At 40.5% G+C, this 19571-nt stretch overlaps 1 protein-coding gene across 12 annotated transcripts in view; it reads left to right on the top strand.

Annotated features, from left to right (window-relative positions):
• Positions 1–19571, top strand: part of WASF3 (WASP family member 3) — a 133143-nt gene that overhangs the window by 78051 nt on the left and 35521 nt on the right. For 10 of the 12 annotated variants that reach the window (XM_077868321.1, XM_077868311.1, XM_077868316.1 and 7 more), the window contains one exon: positions 12456–12598. The exons of 1 other annotated variant lie outside the window; for it this stretch is intronic. In XM_077868321.1, the coding sequence (XP_077724447.1) occupies positions 12466–12598 (133 nt within the window). In that variant the 5' untranslated portion in view covers positions 12456–12465. Of the gene's footprint in view, positions 1–3944; positions 4089–12455; positions 12599–19571 lie in introns of those variants that run through there. One more of the 12 variants, XM_077868320.1, reaches the window with a different exon arrangement.

The following is a 19571-nucleotide window of genomic DNA, read 5'->3' as shown; positions in this document are numbered from 1 at the left end:
GACAAATACCATATGATTTTAATTGTGTATAGAATATAAAAAAACAAAGAGTAGAAACAGACCTATAAGTACAGAGAACAAAGTGATGGCTGCCAGAGGGGAGGAGGGATGGGTGAAGTGGAGTGAGAGGTACAGACTTCAGCTGTAGAATAAATCAGTAGAATAAAAGGTACAGGATAGGGAATATAGTCAATGATACTGTAATAGTGCTGTGTGGTGACAAATAGGAGCTTTACTTGTGATGAGCACAGCATAATGTATAGAGATGCTGAATCACTGTGTTGTATGCCTGAAACATTGTGCCAACTATACTCAAGAAAAAAAAAAGTAAATAAACATAAAATGAAACATAGAAATGAAACATAAAATGAAACAGAGAAAGAAGGAAGGAAACAAAAAGGAAGGAAGGAAAAAAGTAAATAAACATAAAATGAAACATAGAAAGAAGGAAGGAAAGAGAAACATAGAAAGAAGGAAAGGAAAAGAGTATATAGGAAAAGACTACCCTCCCATGTTTCTCTTCTACTTTAAATCCTGTAGTACACATACAACACTTCACTTCTCACACCAGATGTATGGATTTCCCACACTCTGTCAATTCTCTGTTATGTCAGCCTGGTCTCCTATAATTCTATTCAGTTCTAACACTAACTGGAGTTAGTGCAGACTCCACAGGTTAAGGGCTCAGTACCACTAGACGGCTAGCTCTCACTTCAGATGCTGATGGCATGTCCTTGAACTTATGACCAACTGGCTATAAATCAGGGTTCCCACAACGCTGCCTTTTTGTTTGATCATTTACTAACACAGCTCACAGAAATCAAGAGAAATAGTTACATTTACCAGTTTATTATACAACAAAGAATATCCTAAAGGATGCAGATAAAAAAATAAAAAAATAAAAAAAATTAAAAAAAAAAAGGATGCAGATAAATAGCCTAATGAAGAGGTACATAGGTTGAGGTTTGGAAGAGTTCCAAGTGCAGGAGCTTCTGTGGCCACAGAGTTGGGGTTTGCCACCTTCTTAATACATGGATGTGTTCATCAGCTTGGAAGATCTCCAAACCACATACTTTGGGGATTTTTTATGGAGGCTTTGTCACAGAGGCATGATTGATTATTAACTCCATTCCAGTCCTTGTGCCCTTTCTGGAAAATAGGGGAATGGGGTATGGGGCTGAAAGTTCCAAACTTCTAATCATGGATTGGTCTTTCTGGATTGGTCCAGTCCCCATCTAGGAACCCACCACCAAGGGTCATCTAGTTAGAACACAAGACATTTCTGTCACCTGGGACATTCCAAGGGATTTAGGAGCTTGGTATCAGAAGCCAGGATCAGAGACCAAACAAATATTACAACAAAAGATACTCCTAGTGCCTCATCACTTACAAGTGTTTGGGAGCTCTGTACCAAGAACCCAGGGCAGATATAAATATATATCTTTGATTATTTCACAGAGGGAAAATACTGAGAGTAGCACAGAATATCCAAGAACTATGAAACAATATCAGTAGTGTAACATACATGTAATTGGAAATCCAAAAGGAAAACAAAGTATGGTCTAAAAGAAATACTTGAAGAACGGTTGCTGAGAATTATCCAAAATTAATGGAAGCAAAAAAAAATTAATGAAATACATACAGATCCAAGAATTTCATAGATCACCAAGCAGGATAAAAAGAAATGGGGGCCCCTCCCCCTATTCTATAAACCCAAACCACCAAAGATAAAGAGGAAAGTCTTGAAGGCAGCCATAGGGAGAAGAAACATTACAAATGGAGGAACAAAGACAAGAATGATACTGGAATAACATCTTTAAAGTACTGAAAGACAAAAAGAGAAATCTTGTCAATGCAGATTTCTATACCCAGCAAAAAATATCTTAAAAAATAAGGGGTGCCTGGCTGACTGAGTCTTGATCTTAGAGTTGTGAATTCAAGCGCCAGTGGGTCCTAAAAAAATTTTTTTTAAGGCCATTTAAAGGGTTTTTCAGACAAACAGAAACTGGGGGAATTTATTGCCAGGAGATGAGTACTATAAGAAATGTTAAAAGAAGTTTAAGTGCCAGATGGCAATTTGGATCTACACAAAGAAACGAAGAGACCCTGCTATGGTGAAAAATGAGGGTGAACATAAATATCTTATATTTTTAGTTGCTTTAAACAATAATTATTCAAAGTAAAAACAGTATGTTGTGAATTTATAATGTAAGCAAAATGTGTGACACCTTAGGAAATACCATTAAAAGAAGAAAACAAATACACTCTTCCAGAATTACAGTGTGTGTTTGTGCACTGTATTGAGGGTAGACTGTGATACAGATTTTAAGACCTAGGGAAACCACTTAAAAAATGAATAAAAGCCAGTTATAGAGATAAGATGACATCATAAAAAATAATTGTAAGTTATGAAAACTAAAAAGAGGCAAAATGGAGCAAAGAACAGATGGGACATATAGAAAACCACTGGCAAGATGGAAGGTTTAAATTCTATATCAACATTACATGGAATGTACATGATCTAAACATACTAATTACAAGTCAGAAATTGTCAGATTGGATAAAAAAGCAAAATCAAACTACATGCTGTCTTAAACCTACTTTAAATATAAAGACCCAGAAAGGTTAAAATTGAAAGGAAGAAGTTATATTGCATAAACACTGACCAAAAGAAGGTATGACCAAAGGAAACTTCAGTACAGTGATTATGTCTAGGGGTTAATGGGACATCACATAATGAATGACATTGGAGTTATTTCACCAAGAAGACATAATAGTCTTAAATATATGTATAGACTTAACAACAGACTTTCCACATACATAAACAAAAACTGATAGAACTCGAGGAAGAAATTAACAAATCTAAAAATTATTGTTGGCAGCCCCAGCCCTCCTCACAGTGATTCATAGAACAAGTTTACTGAGAATCAGTTTAGAATATATAGAAGATCACGGCATCATCACCAGTCATCACAGCTGAATATACATTTGAGTGACATACATGTGGAACCAAGACAAACCGTTTTTTGGGCCATAAGACAAATTTGGACAAATTCAGACAAAGCAGGTCTTCTGAATACAGTGAAATTAAACTGAAAATCAGTAATTTTAAGAGATCCAGAAAGATCCACCAATTATTTGGATTGCTAAGATGACTGTTCATCCCAGATGGTTTGGTGTGGATGGGAATGGTTTGGAAAAGGACATTCAGAGGACTTCATACTGTTAATAACAATTTGTTGAATTGTTTTTGTAACTTTTTAAGAAAAATTCCAGTTAATTATGCTATAGGAAAACTTAAAGAGCTTCAGTATAATGAATTTTAGAAAGACGTTTGATAAATTGTTGGAGGAGAGAAAAGTTGCCTTTAAGTAGAAAGCATACTGATATGGTTTGAAATTCTTTAGTCTTTAATCATTTGACTTTTAGTTAGAAGAGCACTGTTGGGGAAAATTAAATGCCAGTGTTCGGACATGCAGCTGCATAGTAAGTAAAGTTATAGGAAAAATTGAGGTGTAGATTAATTGTGCAGTAAATAAAATTGGGGGAAAATATTAAGTATCTTATTTTAGGAATGAATGTTATATTTATATTAAAAATAAGGTCATAATACCATTGGTATTATTACCTCCCCTCCCCTCCTCTCCCCTCCCCTCCCCTCCCCTACCCTCTCCTCTCCACACACATTTTCATGTGAGCCTCTCAGCAACCTGGAAGGCAAGCAGGGAAAATGTAATTAGCACACACAGGGACTTGGGGTTAATTTGTTAAGAGGATACAAATCGAAGTAGAGTGTGTGTTTTTGCTCTATATTCAACATTGCCTTCTGCATTTTATCCACGTCATTCTTTACTGGCTAACAGTCCCTTTCAGATTTTCATGAAACCTTGTCAACAGTTGATGTGTGTCATTGCTTATTGTTCAGTTTGAGGACCACATCGAGGAGGGTTATAGGAACAACGAAGCGTGATGCGTTACATGATGGAGGGAGAGGCAGACCTCAGGCTGGTTCTCAAGAGTCCTCACAAGTGATATATACTTGTGAAGTGAAATGAACTACCGAGCTGCTGTGAACACACAAATGCTGGGTATGTGTACATGTATGTTTTTAATAACATTGCCGTGGTGAAAGAGCAAACTGGCAGCTTGTCCACGGGTGTTAGAAGCTGAGGGGGTCGAGAGGGGAAAGGACTCTGGAATAGGGGCTGGAGGCTAGGTTCTGATGCTGCCCAGGATATGGGAATGTGTCTTGGGCCAGTCTGAAGCAGCGAGCTGGAACAGAGTCCTCATAATGAACCCTGGGATGCTCAGAGGGTTGTCAGATCCCTTAAAAATCGCCAACCTTGAGAAATGGCTTGCCATCTGCCTGGGGCTTCAGAAGTAAGAAAAAATCCTGAACTCTCGGTGAGAAATTAGAACCCCAGTCCTGTGCCAGGTTCTCAATAGAAGCAAAATTGCTCTTTACGAGTATTACTTCCCTGAACCGAGGTGCGGAGAACAAACCCCCACTGTGAGAAATAAGTTAACAGTAATGAGTTAGCCTCTATCTAGGAAATCAGCGGGTGCCACATATACACACATGCACATACATGAATTAGTGCACTAAGGTAGGTAATTAAGTTATCCAGATCCACCCCCAGAAGCAGACAAGATGGGTGTCAGCTGGCTTCCATGCATGCTTCTGCCTGATCCTGTCTCCTACTCACAATCAGCTTCCTCTATGGGGGACTCCTATTCACTTTCTGGTCCCTGGCCCAGTGAGCCCAGAGTACTTCCCAGAGCCAGAATGTGCAGTTCACTGGGACCATGACCATGCCCCTGCCAAGAATGAGCCCTTTTTGGGACTAGGACGCCTAGCCCTGCAGAGTGCAATGGTGCAGGGGTGGACAGAACCACTCAGTGGGCTCTTGGCAGTGATAGTAAGTGGGGCCATTCCTGCTTCTACCTCTTGGCTCCTAAACCTGTATGTCCTTCTTGGGGATGTGGTGCCATAGGGAGGCCTGTGATTTGACAGACTGCATCATGAACCACGGCATGCATCCTTTCAGACTCTCTCTTGAGCTGGTGCTTCAGTGTGCTTTAAGAAGCCTGCTCCAGTGCTCAGCGGAGCCATCCACATCTTACATGGTAGCTCCCAATGTGGTGGCCCCAATCCTGAGCCTCCCTGCTGTGAAGTGGAGCCCCTGGTCAGATGCAGTGATGTATGTGATCCCATCAGGCCAGTCTGGGGGCGCTGATGCTGCAGCCCTGTGGATCTTGTCTACGTGTATTCACTGCCTCTCCCCTGGTGGGGTAATTTGCAGTGGGGGTTGACATAATACAAGTCTTCTCACTCTGCCCTGTCCCAAATTTCCACCCGCATGCTTTTATCCAGATTTCCTTGTCACTGATACTGCAGTTCTTTCTTCAGTCCCCTGACCACACAGAGAGGCAGCCCAGTTATCTGTTTCCAGTTCAGGCTACTCTGTCTGCACAATGCAGAGTGAACTGGTGTATTGCTCACAGCTGCACATGTGGGGAAATGTTCCTCTCCAGTGTCTTCGAGGGCCATCCCCCAGTGCCACTGTAACAAAGCCATGGTTGCTTTTTCGTTTCCCTATCTTATGTCAGGCTGACCTATCACCCAAGCCCAGGTTTGCCCTCATGCTCCCATTAGATAGATGTACAAGTCCTCATGTTGCCAGAGATGCAGAGCATGGAGGGCACAGCAGCTGTGGCGGGTGACTTGGCGATATGGACTTCCTGCTCGTGGGAGTCACTTGGCCTTCCACTCTGGCTCCATCTAGGGTGTGCCATTTCCATCTCTTGGTGGACTAGTTGACCTATAAACTGGCTCAAGGGGAGCCTTGGATACTTGGCCCCTCTCTGTTCCATGACCTTTGCCAGGGCCTGGTAATACACACACCAAGAGCTTTTTTCAAAGGGTGTGTAACTCTTTGCTGGAATGGCATGGCCTTCAGAATCCTAGGGGCATGCATTTGATTTTCCCCTAGAGCTTGCCAGGGGCTCTGGATGTGCCTTTTCCCATTACGAACACGGTCTGTACCGTCCAGGGTCGCTGGGTTATATGGCTTAAATATCTAGGTTGCTTGTGCCAAGCCTGGCCCTGCTAGTCTTTTCTTGCCCTGGGCCACACTCAAGCTGGCACCCGCTGTGTTACACAGTCTGTGGGCTAGAGCAGTATTCCAGCCATGTTGCCCCCAGAACCCAACCTAACAGGTACTGTGCTTCTTTCTCTGTGGATTTCTCTTAGGAGTGGCTATCCCAGCATGCCCTTACCACCACACCCCTAGAAGCTTCACCAGAGTCGCCAGACCCAGAACTTTCGTAGAGTTTGTCTCCCACACTCCAGAAGCATGTGTCTTACAAGGGCCTCCAGGGCATAGCCACCCACCACTTGCTCTTCCTCTCCAGTCAGCGTGATGTCAGTCTCCCTCCCCATGCCTGGCACTACTTACCCACTTGGCATCCAGGAAGGGATGTGTACAACTGGTATAACTGGTGGGGAAAGGCCTCTGCAGTGGTGTGCTGCCCACTTCTGGAGGGTCCTGGTGGGTGGTGGGGAGGTGTTTGGACTCAGCATCATCGTGGGCATCCATCAGAAGTCCATCCCTGTTCCAGTTGTTAGGATCCCAGAAGCCACAGACTGGACCTGCATAATAATAGAGTGCTTTGAGCATTCAAACATTATGAGTCCAGAGCTGTCACGGTTAGGTCCGAAGTTCCATTACCCACTGAGAAGGCTCTCATGTTCCCACACTTAGCTATTAATTGCTTCTTACCGGCTCTCAGCAGCACCTCATTACCCTTATGCAAGCCACCAGTGCAAGCTGGCAGTAGCTAGCCAACTCTGCACTTTTTGTAGAGGTCTTTCCATCTGTATTTCCCAGGGGTCTGTATTATAACGCCCATCATGGCATTTCTCTCTGGACAGTTGCCAGGTCACTTACAACTGTAGCAAGTGAACCACAGTCTTATGGCAGGACTCTCTCTGCCCACCCTTCCAGACGGCCTCCTCATCGTCTACAGAGGGGTCTGTGTGTGAGACACAGATCTCTGTCTTACCACTTGTTTTCCCAGACCATTATCAGAGCCACTTGTATTTGTCTAGGTCCTCAAGAGACAGCCCTCAAGAAGGGATCACACCTGTGAGGATTTGGCTAGGGGGAATGGCCTGTGTGGCCGGAAATAGATGAAATGAGAAAAGGCTGGGAGAGCCATCAAACTGTGATGCAAGTCTGACCCCCAGTGAAGTTGGGGAGGGGGCTGGGTGGAAATGCCTCTGGTCTTTGGCTTTGCCGCCTAAGGGAGGTTGGGCAAAGCCCTGGGGTGTCCTTGTCCGTCTCTTGTCTTTGGCAGTTAGTTTGTTACTTCATTCTAATCTCTTGCTGCTGACTAGCCTTGCTGATCTCCGTTTCCTGGGGTGGAGGAGTTAGCCATCTCTGCTGTTCAGGAGAGCAGCTGCTGAGCGCGGTAGAGGGGTCCCATTTCCGAATTCCCAGGGAAGGGCTCTGGCCTGGTTTCAGCTGCATCTGGAATCTAGTTCAGGGTTATGTGAACCAGGTTGTCTTTCTCTAAATTGAAACATTTCCCAGAAAAGTTGGACAAACTACAGGTTTAATAGTAATACCTTATGTAACCTCTAATCCTTAAACGTTTGATTAGTAATCTTTGATTTTTTTCTTAGCATGCAGAGTAACTTTGAAGGATGATCTGGATGGGTCATAGTTCTCCCAGTGAAGGAGTTGAGAGACATACTTAAGTCATTTGTTGGTGACTAATTGGATTAGTTCATTACATGTCTGTTTTTGTCATTGCAAAGCATTTTCAAGAGTAATGACTGACCCAGGGTTTTCTCCTTTACCTCTACCCTGCTGTTCAATTTATTCAAAACTGTATTAGTGTCAGATAAACTAAAGGCCATCTGGGGGAAAATACATGTGTTAGAGTACTTTGCATTGGATTGGAAAGCCATAAAAATCATTGCTAGGTAATTAGAACTTTAAAAAGGAGCTATGAAACAATTTTTCTAAAATTGGAAAGAGAGTAGCATGGCCTCTCTCTGTTGTCATTTGTGTTTAGACAAGTGTGGGAGTGCCAAATAGATGCATAACGATCGTGAGAAATGAAGGCTCGGATTAATTAGAGCTGAAAAGCTGGAACAACTGCAGATGAGTTGCCCAAGGAGAAGGCCAAATAGAGATGTGTCTGTCTACGCATGTGGGTGTGCGACTGGCAGACGGTTTTTCAGTGCTCAGGCAGTGTTGGGGAACCGTAAAAGTCTGTGTGGAAAGCCCAGAACTTGTAGTCTCAGTCCCTGAATTTAGAAAATGTATAGTCCATCCTGGAAGAAAGCCCCTGGTACCAGGCACATAGACCCTGGCAGGTCGCTTGGAATGGTAAGTGGGGACATGGATGAACAGCTGCCAGGATGCCTTGTGAAAATCCTTAGACTTCCCTATTATTTTAAAATATGGTACATTAATAGAAAAGGTGAAATGTAATGAGGCCAATAGATCAGGCGATGGCTGCCAGTGTAAAGATAAATGTTACAGATCCCAAGATGAGTGTATGCTGCATCATGAGGGGGCCACCTAGGGAAGCACCAGGTGTGGGGGGTATCTGGAGGATGAGGGAGCAAGAGAGGGAACTGGGGACAAGAGCCTTTATTGCGGTTTCTGTGGGAAGGGATGGGTGAGGCAGGATAAACAGGTTTGGGATTGGCTGAATAATTATAGCAGGCTTTAGGGTATAATGTTGTCCCTAGTTCCCTGGTCCCTGGCACTGGGGTGATAATGGCAGGTGGACAGTGGTGTGGGGTGTGAGAGTAGAGAGGAATTAGTGGGCTCCAGGTTGGTAGGTGAGCTTGTGGGTGAGTTCCCCAGCTCTAGGAATTGGCTAATTCTGGGAACTAGTTCAGGGACTTCCATCTGACTCCAGGGTGTCAAAGCGTAGAATACAGGTATGAAAGACATGCTTCATACACCTGTATAGAGCTTAAATAGAGCTAAGCTTTTTCTCTTGCGTCCTAATAGCATCTTAATGAAGCCTCTAGGTCAGCACTTTCAGTGGAGCTGTCAGGTACCCCCAGAGCCTCCTAGTACCATGTTAAGTCAACAGTTCACTATGTAACACAAGAGGGAGATGTCTTAAAAATGAAACTGAAGCCCTTTGGCAAGGGTGAGTCGGGTATCAGAGCAGGGTGTGAGCACTTCTAACTGGGGATGTCAGGAAAGTCCTGTGTGCATTTTTGAGATTCCCTGTATGGCAAACAATCTGTGCTAGCTCCCACAAGGTTCCTTAATGATTGACAGGCATATCTGATATTGGGGACCTACCAAGTCCAGGGAAAGGAGGAGGAAGGTATGCTGCAGCAGGTTTGAGACATGTGGTGGGGCCTCTGTGTGATATGTGTATAATTAAATTTGTATGGATTTGAATAATTTTAAGTCCAAAAAAAGTGTGGGCGGTGAGCTAGGGAAGTGCTGTACTGGCAAGTTTTCTGGGCATATCCGAGGCCTAAAAATATGGGAAAAGAGTGACATTTATCCTGAATAAATACAAAATTATGTGAAAGAGGGGAATGTTATATGCATAGCATTCAGCTCCTAAATCTTATATTTACCCCAAATTCTTGTAAATCCTTCTTTTGAGGAATTATTTGAAAGCTAGTTCAGGCTTGGACCAGTTTTACAAGAAGCTAGCATTACAGGCAGACTGCCTGTGACTTCAGATTCTTGTAGAACATCCAGTTCATAAGCTTCTTTGCATCGTCTCCAGAAGTTTTTTTTTGACCATATCCCTCCCCCCATTTCTCTGTGTGCTTCTTTATGGAAATCATGGTTTTTGTTGCTTAATTTTCTTGTAGATTTTATGGTGTGAGCCCCTGTTGATTTATCAGTATTTTCCCCCCACATTCTATGCTTTTTATTAAGTTTATCAATGATACTCTTTTTCTTTATGATGACTTCTGGTGTTATACTTCATGCTATTTTGATCAGTTACCATCTTTTGTTCTAATGGATTCTTCCAGAAAGTAATGACAACTCACAGTAAATCTTATAGTTTTGCCTTGAGACTTGGAGATCTAGAATTTTCATATTTTAGCACTCTTTCCTTGAGCAGCGTGTACTTTTTCTTTCACACGTTTATGCAAATACTGTTGTCTATTTTCTGTGGTCCGGCCTTATTATCAGCTTGTAAACTGTTCCTTCTTTATTTTAATAGGAATAATAATTAACATTATAACGACATGTAAGATATTGTAAAGTTAATATGGTAAGTCACATTTTTTTGATGGTTACTATATGCCAGGCTGTTTGAAATGATTTATGTATGTAATAATTTATTAGATTCTCATTCTCTAAGGTAGGTACTGCTAGTATCCCCATTTTACAGGGGAAAAACAGAGGCACAGAGAGGTGAAGGGTATGCTATGGGCAATGCACCTAAGTCAATGGATGAAGTAGTACTTGAATCTGAAGCTACAGTCAGTATATTGAACTACCACCTTCATGGACATAAGACGAAAGTAGTCAAACATTAGTTAATTGAACAGAAATTTTCCCACTTTGCCTTTGTTTGCTTCATTCTCCACATTACCACAGGATCCTTATTAACCCTTTAGGTTTCATTCAGGTCAGCAGTCATGTCCCACATCCATGGGAGGCTGCCCATGACTCTGCAGACAAAGTAGCACCCTGCCTCCAATAAGTGGTTTTCTCATTTTAAGTTCATTAATCCATGTGTTTGGATCAAAGTCTCACTTCCTCATAGAATATAGCTCTACTTGGGGAGGAACCTTGTCTGCTTTCACTCCCCTTTGGGTCCTTGTCACCTCCCATACTGCCAGGTAGATGGTAGGTGCTGGGTAAGTATTTATTAGATGAGCAAAGATTTTAAGGAATGGGGGAAGAAAGGCAAAGATTTATTACATGCTTACCACATTCCAGGTTCAGTGTACCATTCAGTTATTGTACCAGTTGGAAATAAGTTTTACTCCAAGTAACAGAAAGCCCAACTACAGTGGTTTAAGCAAATAGGCTATTATTTGTCTCACATAACAATTCCAGATTGGCATTTCAGGGCTGGCATTTCAGGGTTGGTTAGGGCTGCTAACCAACATCCTAGGCTTTTCTGTTTCTGTTCTTACAAGTTGGGGAATATGATAATCTTGTCAAAATGACAGTATATCCCAGTCACTGGATTTTCTGCTGTTGTGTGAGCAGTAGATTAGTTATACAAACAGTAGGTTTGAAATTCTGTATGCTTCCTTAAACAAAACAACAACAACAAAAAAAAGTTGAGATTTTACATTAATTTATGATGTACTTTTTGAGGAGAGAAGTGAAGGGAATTGCCAGGACGTCAGGGAAGTCTCTCCTGAAGTGTTTGGCAAGCTTTCACTTCCATTCTTATTTACCTCTAAGGCATTAAAAGCTGATTAGAAATTGTGTGGGGTGAGATTATTGGCAGGTGTAACTGTAGGGTGACCTTTTTGGCATTTTCCATAGGGAGAAACCCTCGCCCAGTGTCCCAGTTTTGTAGATCTTTTCTTTTCCAACATTCCAGGAAGAATATCCCGGTCTCTTTGGGTGGGAAGTGAAAACCAGGCTGCCAGTGCTCTGGGAGCCAAGTGGAGAAGTGAGCTAGGAAATGAGGGTGTGGGGAGCATCTCTGTCTTACATTCAGTGTAGACTTTGATTTAATACTCTTGGCTTCAGTGCATTTCCTACCCTAACCTTTAGCCACATTTTGTGTCTCAAGTCCAAATTCTGAATTCACCAAAATGTAGAACAGCTGAGTGCAGTGAGGTGGGGGCAGCCCAGGATGGGAGAAGGAATTTGAATGGATTTTTAAAAAGCCAGCCCTCCTGTTTTCATATTCCTCCTTGTAGATCCTTACAGTACATATGGTTCATTAGCTTATCCCCCCTGGGGTTCATCCTCCCTATCCTCCGCCCCCTTCCTCCCCACCTAACCCTTGTTACATGGAGCTTGTGTTGGGGAGGGTGGACAAGATTCTGTGGTTCAGGTGTGTCACTTAAGACACAGAAAAGTGGCCTTTTCTGTGTCTTAATCTGTTTAGGTTCTGTCCAGTTTGGGGCTGTTGTGCCCTTTCCTGCCCGTAGTTCTTCTGAGCTTTTGCCTTTTCTATCTCTTTTCATTTTAGTAGAGAGGAAAGGAAGGTAATAATGCATGTATTCAGTCGTTTATACTTTACTGGAAATCTTGCTTATGTTATCTTTTTTTAAAAGTAGGTTGTACTGTCTATATATCTTTGAAATCGATAAAATTTATGTAAGAAGTTGAACATCTGTTGTGTATTTAGCTGATTCACATAGAAAGGGTAATGAAAATTCCTAGGAAGGAATCAATTTTCAAGGGAATTAAAACTCTAAATTTGTTAAAATGAGCGTATGAGCTTTTTTTTAAAAAAATGTCTTTAATTTTCAGATCGTGAGCCATGCCTTTAGTGAAGAGGAACATCGAACCCCGGCACTTGTGCCGGGGAGCCCTGCCTGAAGGGATTACCAGTGAACTTGAATGTGTAACCAATAGTACTCTTGCTGCTATCATACGCCAGCTAAGCAGTCTAAGTAAGTCATCTCATTTCTAGAACACCTTTCTTCTGATTACCAATGGCATGTTATTAGCTTTACCATTAGCAAATTGATTTCAATTCAGTAGTTCATTTTGTCTGAAGAAGAGACCACAACTCTGAAGGAAAGAGCCTGTTCCTACTCATCCAATTTTCCCAGTGTGAAATATATCACTGGTGTCATGATACCAACTTCACATGCTGAAGATGTAAAGTTGGAATTGACCAATTTACAAATTATTTGATAAGACCAAATGTGTGGACTCAAAGTAGTGTCAATTTTAAAAGCTTATTAAATGAGGATAAGGTCATTTTTTTTTAAATGTAAATTATTTTGTTAAGCTTGGACAGGATTAATTTTTTAATGTGAAAAATCGAAAAATTGTTAATGCTTGTAATATGCCTAACACAGAGTAGATGCTCAAATATTTGTTGATTACATAATATTCCAAGTGAATAAAAGATTAAAGCCAAAAAATATTGAGATTTGATGATTTTAACCTAAATTCAGGTACTAACTTCTAAATTGAGGTCAATAGATAAGCTGATTATTACATATATATAGTACTATGTATATATTGCACAGGTTGTATAAATCCAAGCAAATAGAAGTATAAGGAAGAAAGGACTATTATTTTAATTTTGAACATTAGTGTAAAATAGGAAATAGTTCATTTCTTTTCTTTTTTTAGAGGGGGGTGAGTAAGGAGGAGCAGAGGAAGAGGAGAGAGAGAATTTTAGGCAGACTCCATGCTGGGTGTGGAGCCTAGCCGGGGTTTGATCTCACAATCCTGAGATCATGATCTGAACAGATAAGACCAAATGTGTGGATTTAAAGTAGCGTCAATTTTTAAAAATCAGGGGCTGGATGCTTTACTGACCGAGCCACCCAGGCACCCCGAAATAGTTCATTTCTTAAGATTCAGTTATGCATGAAAATACATTTGCCTTCAAAGCTTTTTGAAGCTGGAATATTTTCCCTTTAACTTTTTATATCATGATCTTGTTTTCTCACTTTGTCCCACTCCTTTTTGGTTTAGATGGTTTATACTGCATTTTGGGTGACAGGTTTTCACAGTTAAATTTTTCAGAAACTCTGTTAATGACTAGAAAAACCTCCATAATTTCGCATCCCAGTAGCCTCAAGCACAGGGCAATGTTTGTTAAAAGTGTTCAAGTGTTTTTCTTTAAATTTTTAAGAAACACTGTGCAAGTATTTTTTCTTTAAAGGAATTGTACTGTGTTATATTTTTAATATATAATCAAAGGCTGAGGCAAAAGCAATTTAGAAATTACTTAAAATGTGTTTTAAAATAGATTCCTTTTGGAATCTAAACTAATTACAATTGATGTTGGGTAGAGGTTGTTGATAAAATGTGTAAATTGATATAATTATAGGAAAATAGCTTGTATATTATTGAAGGGTAAAAATGTTTCTGTTTGAATTCATATATTTTTATAAGAATGCTTTGGTCTCTTATTTTTATGGATGAAATGTCTATTTTTTTTTTCCTGAAATGTCTATTGATATAGAGTATCAGAGATGAAAACTAACGTAAATGGTTAAAGTTTTAATAGTCAAACTATTCCTCATGCTGTAATAATGCTCGGCATAGTGTTGTGTTGGTCATGTTTATGGTGCCTGTGAGTTATGTTCTGGTCCATGTAGTCTGCTCCTCCAGAGATGTCCACATCTTAGTCCTTGGAACCTGTGGATATGACGTGATGGAGAAATGAAGGTTACAAATCAGCTAATCTTAAGAGGGTGAGGTTAGCCTGGGTTATGCAGTGTAACCCCAGGGTTCCTTTAAATGTGGGAAGAAGATATGGAAGGACCCATGTCAGAATGATGTAAAATGAGAAAGAATCAACTGTTGCTGGCTTTGAAGATGGAAGAAGAGACCACAAGCCAACGAATGCAGGCCATTTCTGGAAAGTGGAAAAAGACAAGAGAAATAGATCTCCTCTGGAGCCTCCAGGAGGAGCACAGCTCTGCCAAAATCTTCATTTAGCTCAGTGAAATACATTTCAGACTTCTGCTCTCTGAAACTATGAGATAATTAATGTGTGTTGTTTTAAGCCACTAAATTTATGGTCATTTGACGCAACTGGAAAAGCAATACTAGGAGATGAATGCACCACCCACCCTTGGTCTCATTGCGTCCACTAATCCACTCTCACCTCATGAGTGGACCAGGGATGGGCTCTGGCCTCAGAGACAGTCAACCTCAGCTAGGCTGCCCCAGTGGGTCTCGACTCTGTCTCTATTAGAATCACTTGAGAAGCTTTAAAACAAGACGCTAGGCATCCCTCCAGAGATAATGATTGTGTGCCCTAAGAGATGGGATCTGAAGAAATGGATACCATGTACCTGGTTTGAAAAGACGAGCTGGGTCAGTCCTGTGGGTGCAGGCAGTTTGAACTAAGAAACACGTTGAGCTTGCTAGTTTATTATGGCATCTGCTGCCAAAAACGTCACCTAGGACTGAAGAAGTGATAGCCCCTGCAAGCTGAAGCTAGAATTTCAGGCAGAGGAAGCCAGAGAGACCCCAGGGTACAGCAGGGTGGAGGGAGCCCGGGTCCCTAGACCTGTTCAGGAGGGCTTTCCCTCCCATTCGAGGAGCAGTGCTCAGATATTCTCAGAGCAAACCTCTTTTCTTGCCCATCTTTATGTGATCCATGCTTGCAGCCCAAAGAGACTTACAAAAGGGGATAGTGATATGTATGCCAAGGATATAATTGTAGGAAGTTAATATACTTAGTTACTTATTGGTGGTAAAATAGCACATTTCTTGTTACCAGGGATTTACTTAGGAGTGATTATTCACTTGGTACCCTTCTAGGTACAATGCACAGCAAATCAATTTGGTGCCTACTTCGAATTTTAAAAAGCAGGTATAACTGACATCAGTATGGTCATAGAACAGGAAACATCCTACCACATGCCACAACACTCACACATGTAATAAATGACTGCTCCATTTTGGGTGAATCTTTAGGTTTTGTGGGGCTTTCCACTGGGTTGAAATATATTACAGGAGATATTTTTAATCTAATCTTTTTATGAGCTAAAATTGTTAGGAAGAATAAGAATTTTAAAAATGTTTTAACATTATTTTCTAGTTTTGTAATCATTCATCAGATGTTTTTAAAGTGAAGGTTTAGAAATGCATGTATCGTATTAAGTCTTCTAAAAAAAGTCTTTTTTACTGAGTATTAATTTCCAAGATAAAGTCAAAACAATCTTTTTAAATTATTCCTTTGAGTATCTAACCATTATGCAGTAGGTCCAAATAAGAGTGAACCATCTTAATCTTCTCCACTTCCCTGCCCACCCTCACACGTGCCATTACCATCCTCCCAGTACCTCCAACCCCCAGATTAGGCATGGGTGACGCACACTATCTGAACTTCTTGTGAGTGGTACAGGGAGAGGCTGGGCTTCATCCTCAAATGCCATTGTGGGCGGACTCCCATAGGAAGCTGAGGGATTTGCCTTGACCCTAGACTGTCATTATCAGCCTGAGCAGCAGAGACTTGCCTTGGGAGACCTACTGCGATGGTCCAGGGTAACTAGTTCTCCAGTAGGTCCAAGGGAGGAGGAATAATAGACCAGGAGTCCACAGGAATGTCTTTGATCTTTTCCAAAAAAGGAAGACTTAGCAGTCGAGGCCCTGATTCACCAGATCATTCGAATTCTTGTCACATCTCTAGGGGCAAATCAGCATCATGCAGATGTGACTTTGCATAATGGAGAAAAGAATGTGGTCCCAGATACCAGATAGACTTCTGAAGCCCCTATAACTCCACATAACTTTTGGGACATTTGTAGGTTTTTACCAGGTACCATGTTCCCATTATATCAAAATTAGACATGATGTATTTAAAGGACAAGAAATTTTGTCAACATTATATTTTTACCAGGCTTTTCAGAGAGAATTGAAATCTTTTCAGTGAGGAAATATTGTTATAATGAGTTTTTTTTAAAGATTTATTTATTTATTTATTTATTCATTCATTCATTCATTCACAGAGACACACACAGAGAGAGAGGCAGAGACACACAGAGAGAAGCAGGCCCCATGCAGGGACCCTGACGTGGGACTCCATCCCAGGACTCCAGGATCACACCCTGGGCCAAAGCAGACACTCAACTGCTGAGCCACCCAGGCATCCCAGGAGTGCTTTTTCATCATTTTCCTTGATTGATAATCTGAGTGCTCTTGTTCATATTAGCTAGTTGCTCAGTTAAAATTACAGTATCTTGCATCAAATTCCTACTGATATTATAATGTAATTTTAATATAATTTGTTTAAAAAAGGACATGGTGGTTGGGCGCCTGGGTGGCCCAGTTGGTTAAGCGGCTGCCTCTTGGTTTCAGCTCAAGTTGTAATCTAAGTGTCCTGAGGTTGAGCCCCACATTGGGTTCTACACTCAATGGGGAGTCTGCCTGAGAGTCTTTCCTTCTGCCCCTCTCTCCACTTATGCTCTCTCTCTAAAATAAATAAATAAACCCTTAAAAAAAAAAAAAGGACATGGGAACATAGAACATTTGTGCCAAGGATAAGGACATAAGTCCTCTTTAATAATACCTCCAGGGTGTTTTTTTGTTTGTTTGTTTTTTACTACTACTTTTCTCTTTGTTCTTGTGATAACAGTGATCTTCCTCACTCCCCGCCCCCCCTCCCCTGTGCCTTAAGAAGGCTCCCAAGATATCACAAAGGAAGGGGTCAGACCTTTAGTACACCTCCCCCACCCCTGAGTTTTTTTATTATATTAGGTGGTATTAATGAGATAATACAGAAGACTTAGCACAGGAAAACACAAAGGAAAAAAATCATAAAATTTTCATTACTCAGAGAAGATAACTGGTAATGCTTTGTTATGCATCATTATAAAAAAGATATCTTAGTATACATACGGTTTTGTAGCCTATACTCAATATATAGTAAGCATCTTTGTTGATTCTTCTAAGATACAATTTTTAATAGCTATAGAGTATTTTATTGATATAATGTAATTATTTAGCTGTTTTCCTGCTGTTAGACATAGAAGTTGTTTCCTAGTTTGGGAGGTGGGGAACATTAATTTATATTCTTGTATAAGCCAGTACATACATCTCTGGTTATTTTTGGTATTTTTTTTTAATCCTGAGACTTTATTAATTTTAAATATGCCTTTCCTTTAAGAAATTATTACTGGGGCTCCTTTGTGGCTCATTCAGTTAAGTGTCTGACTCTTGATTTCAACTTGGGTCATGATCTCAGGGTCATGAGATAGAGTCCCACCTTGGGCTCTGTGCTGGGTGTGGAGCCTATAGGATTCTCTTTCTCCCTCTCTCCCCACACTTGTGCATGCACACTGTCTCTCAAATAAATAAATCTTAAAAAAATCATTACAAAATCTATTTTCCTGTTAATTTCCTGGTTTTAGGTAATTGCATGAATAAGAAAGGAGGTCTGTTTTCTTATCAAAGATTTTAATAAGTGATTAATATTTTTACTAATACTCCTTGTGATATATACTGTTTCATATCAAACCAAATGCCAGATCAACATGAAAATACTACCTAAGGGCTTGTTCACATTTGCTTTATCTTGTCGGATCTAAAATTTGGTATCATATTAATTGATTATACCAAGTGCAATTCTACTCAGAATAGAAATCTAAATATTTTGAAGGCATGTACTGAATAAATTTCTGAGGTGCTTTAGCCAAATGGGATTTTTGGGAGGAAGGATAGATACTCAAATTCAATATGTGCAGGAAATAGATCACAGGTGCATTTCCATGCAGTTTAAGGCTAGGGTTAAAAGGGGGATGTTAAGAGAAAATGTATTGCTTTATCTGCACAGAAGTTGACTAGAAGAAACAGCAAGAATTTAAAAATTTTAAAGCTTCAAGCTAAGATAAATACTTGCATTTCTTGTGGACTAAAATAGAAAGCCAGTGAAGGAAGGTAAGTAATATACACTTAGGAAACTATAAGATAAGAGTTGTGTCAGCAAGGTGGAGGCAAGTATAAGAGCCCCCTCCCCCAGAAGACAGAATTATTGGGAATTCAGGCACTTTCCCAACACATTTTTTGACCTGGAATATTAGAAATACATACTTCCTTGAGGAGATGAAAGTAGTTATAAGTGAGGTTGTTTTTCATTTCTCCTTCTAAATGGATCTCTATATAACAGAATGTAAATGTAGACTAACTCATAACAGCACAGGTTGGAGAGTTAGCTAAATCTGAATGTTCAGTCCTCCTCTGGTTTATCATCTCTGTTCTTCCTATTTCATGAATAGATAGGGTTATGATATATAGATGTTCTTCTCATTATTTTGATTTACACTATTATTAAAGTAGATCATCTAAAAACTTTGAGGGAAGATTTTAAAGGTTCTTAATATTTATTCTATAAGTTTGCTCACTCATATTAGGAACACAATTCTTTAGCAGTCTAAAGTAATATTTTTTCTGTAAAGCATGCCCTTTTATAGGACTAAACATTATCTACCTCACTTTCTACTCTTCTATATCCATTGTCCAGTGAAAAAATAAAACTGTAAGATGTGTGGAAGAGCATGACTCATCATTTTTATAAGATTTATTTATTTTTAGAGAAAGAGCACGCATGTGAGCAAGCAGGGGGAGGGGTAGAGGGAGAGAATCTCAAGGAGATTCCCCACTGACTGCGAAGCCTGACATGGGGCTTGATCTCACGATCCTGAGATCATGACCTGAGCCGAAATCAAGAAGTTGGATGCTCAACCAACTGAGCCACACAGGCTCCCCAAAATGTAACTCATAATGAAGAGGGAAAATAAAGAGTTGATAGAAGCAGGACCCACAGATGACCCCAATTTTGGATTAGCAGATAAGTACTTTAAAATAGCTATGAAAATATATTGAAGGGACTTCCAGTTTCCAGTCTGGCATTTAAAGAGCTTAAAAATCATTACTGGTCACACAGCAAGA

This window comes from Canis aureus, chromosome 24 (genome assembly GCF_053574225.1).
Source record: "Canis aureus isolate CA01 chromosome 24, VMU_Caureus_v.1.0, whole genome shotgun sequence".
In the NCBI taxonomy this organism is placed as follows: Eukaryota; Metazoa; Chordata; class Mammalia; order Carnivora; family Canidae; genus Canis; species Canis aureus.
Note: the sequence above shows the minus strand (reverse complement) of the source record. Positions and strands in the feature narration are given on the sequence as shown.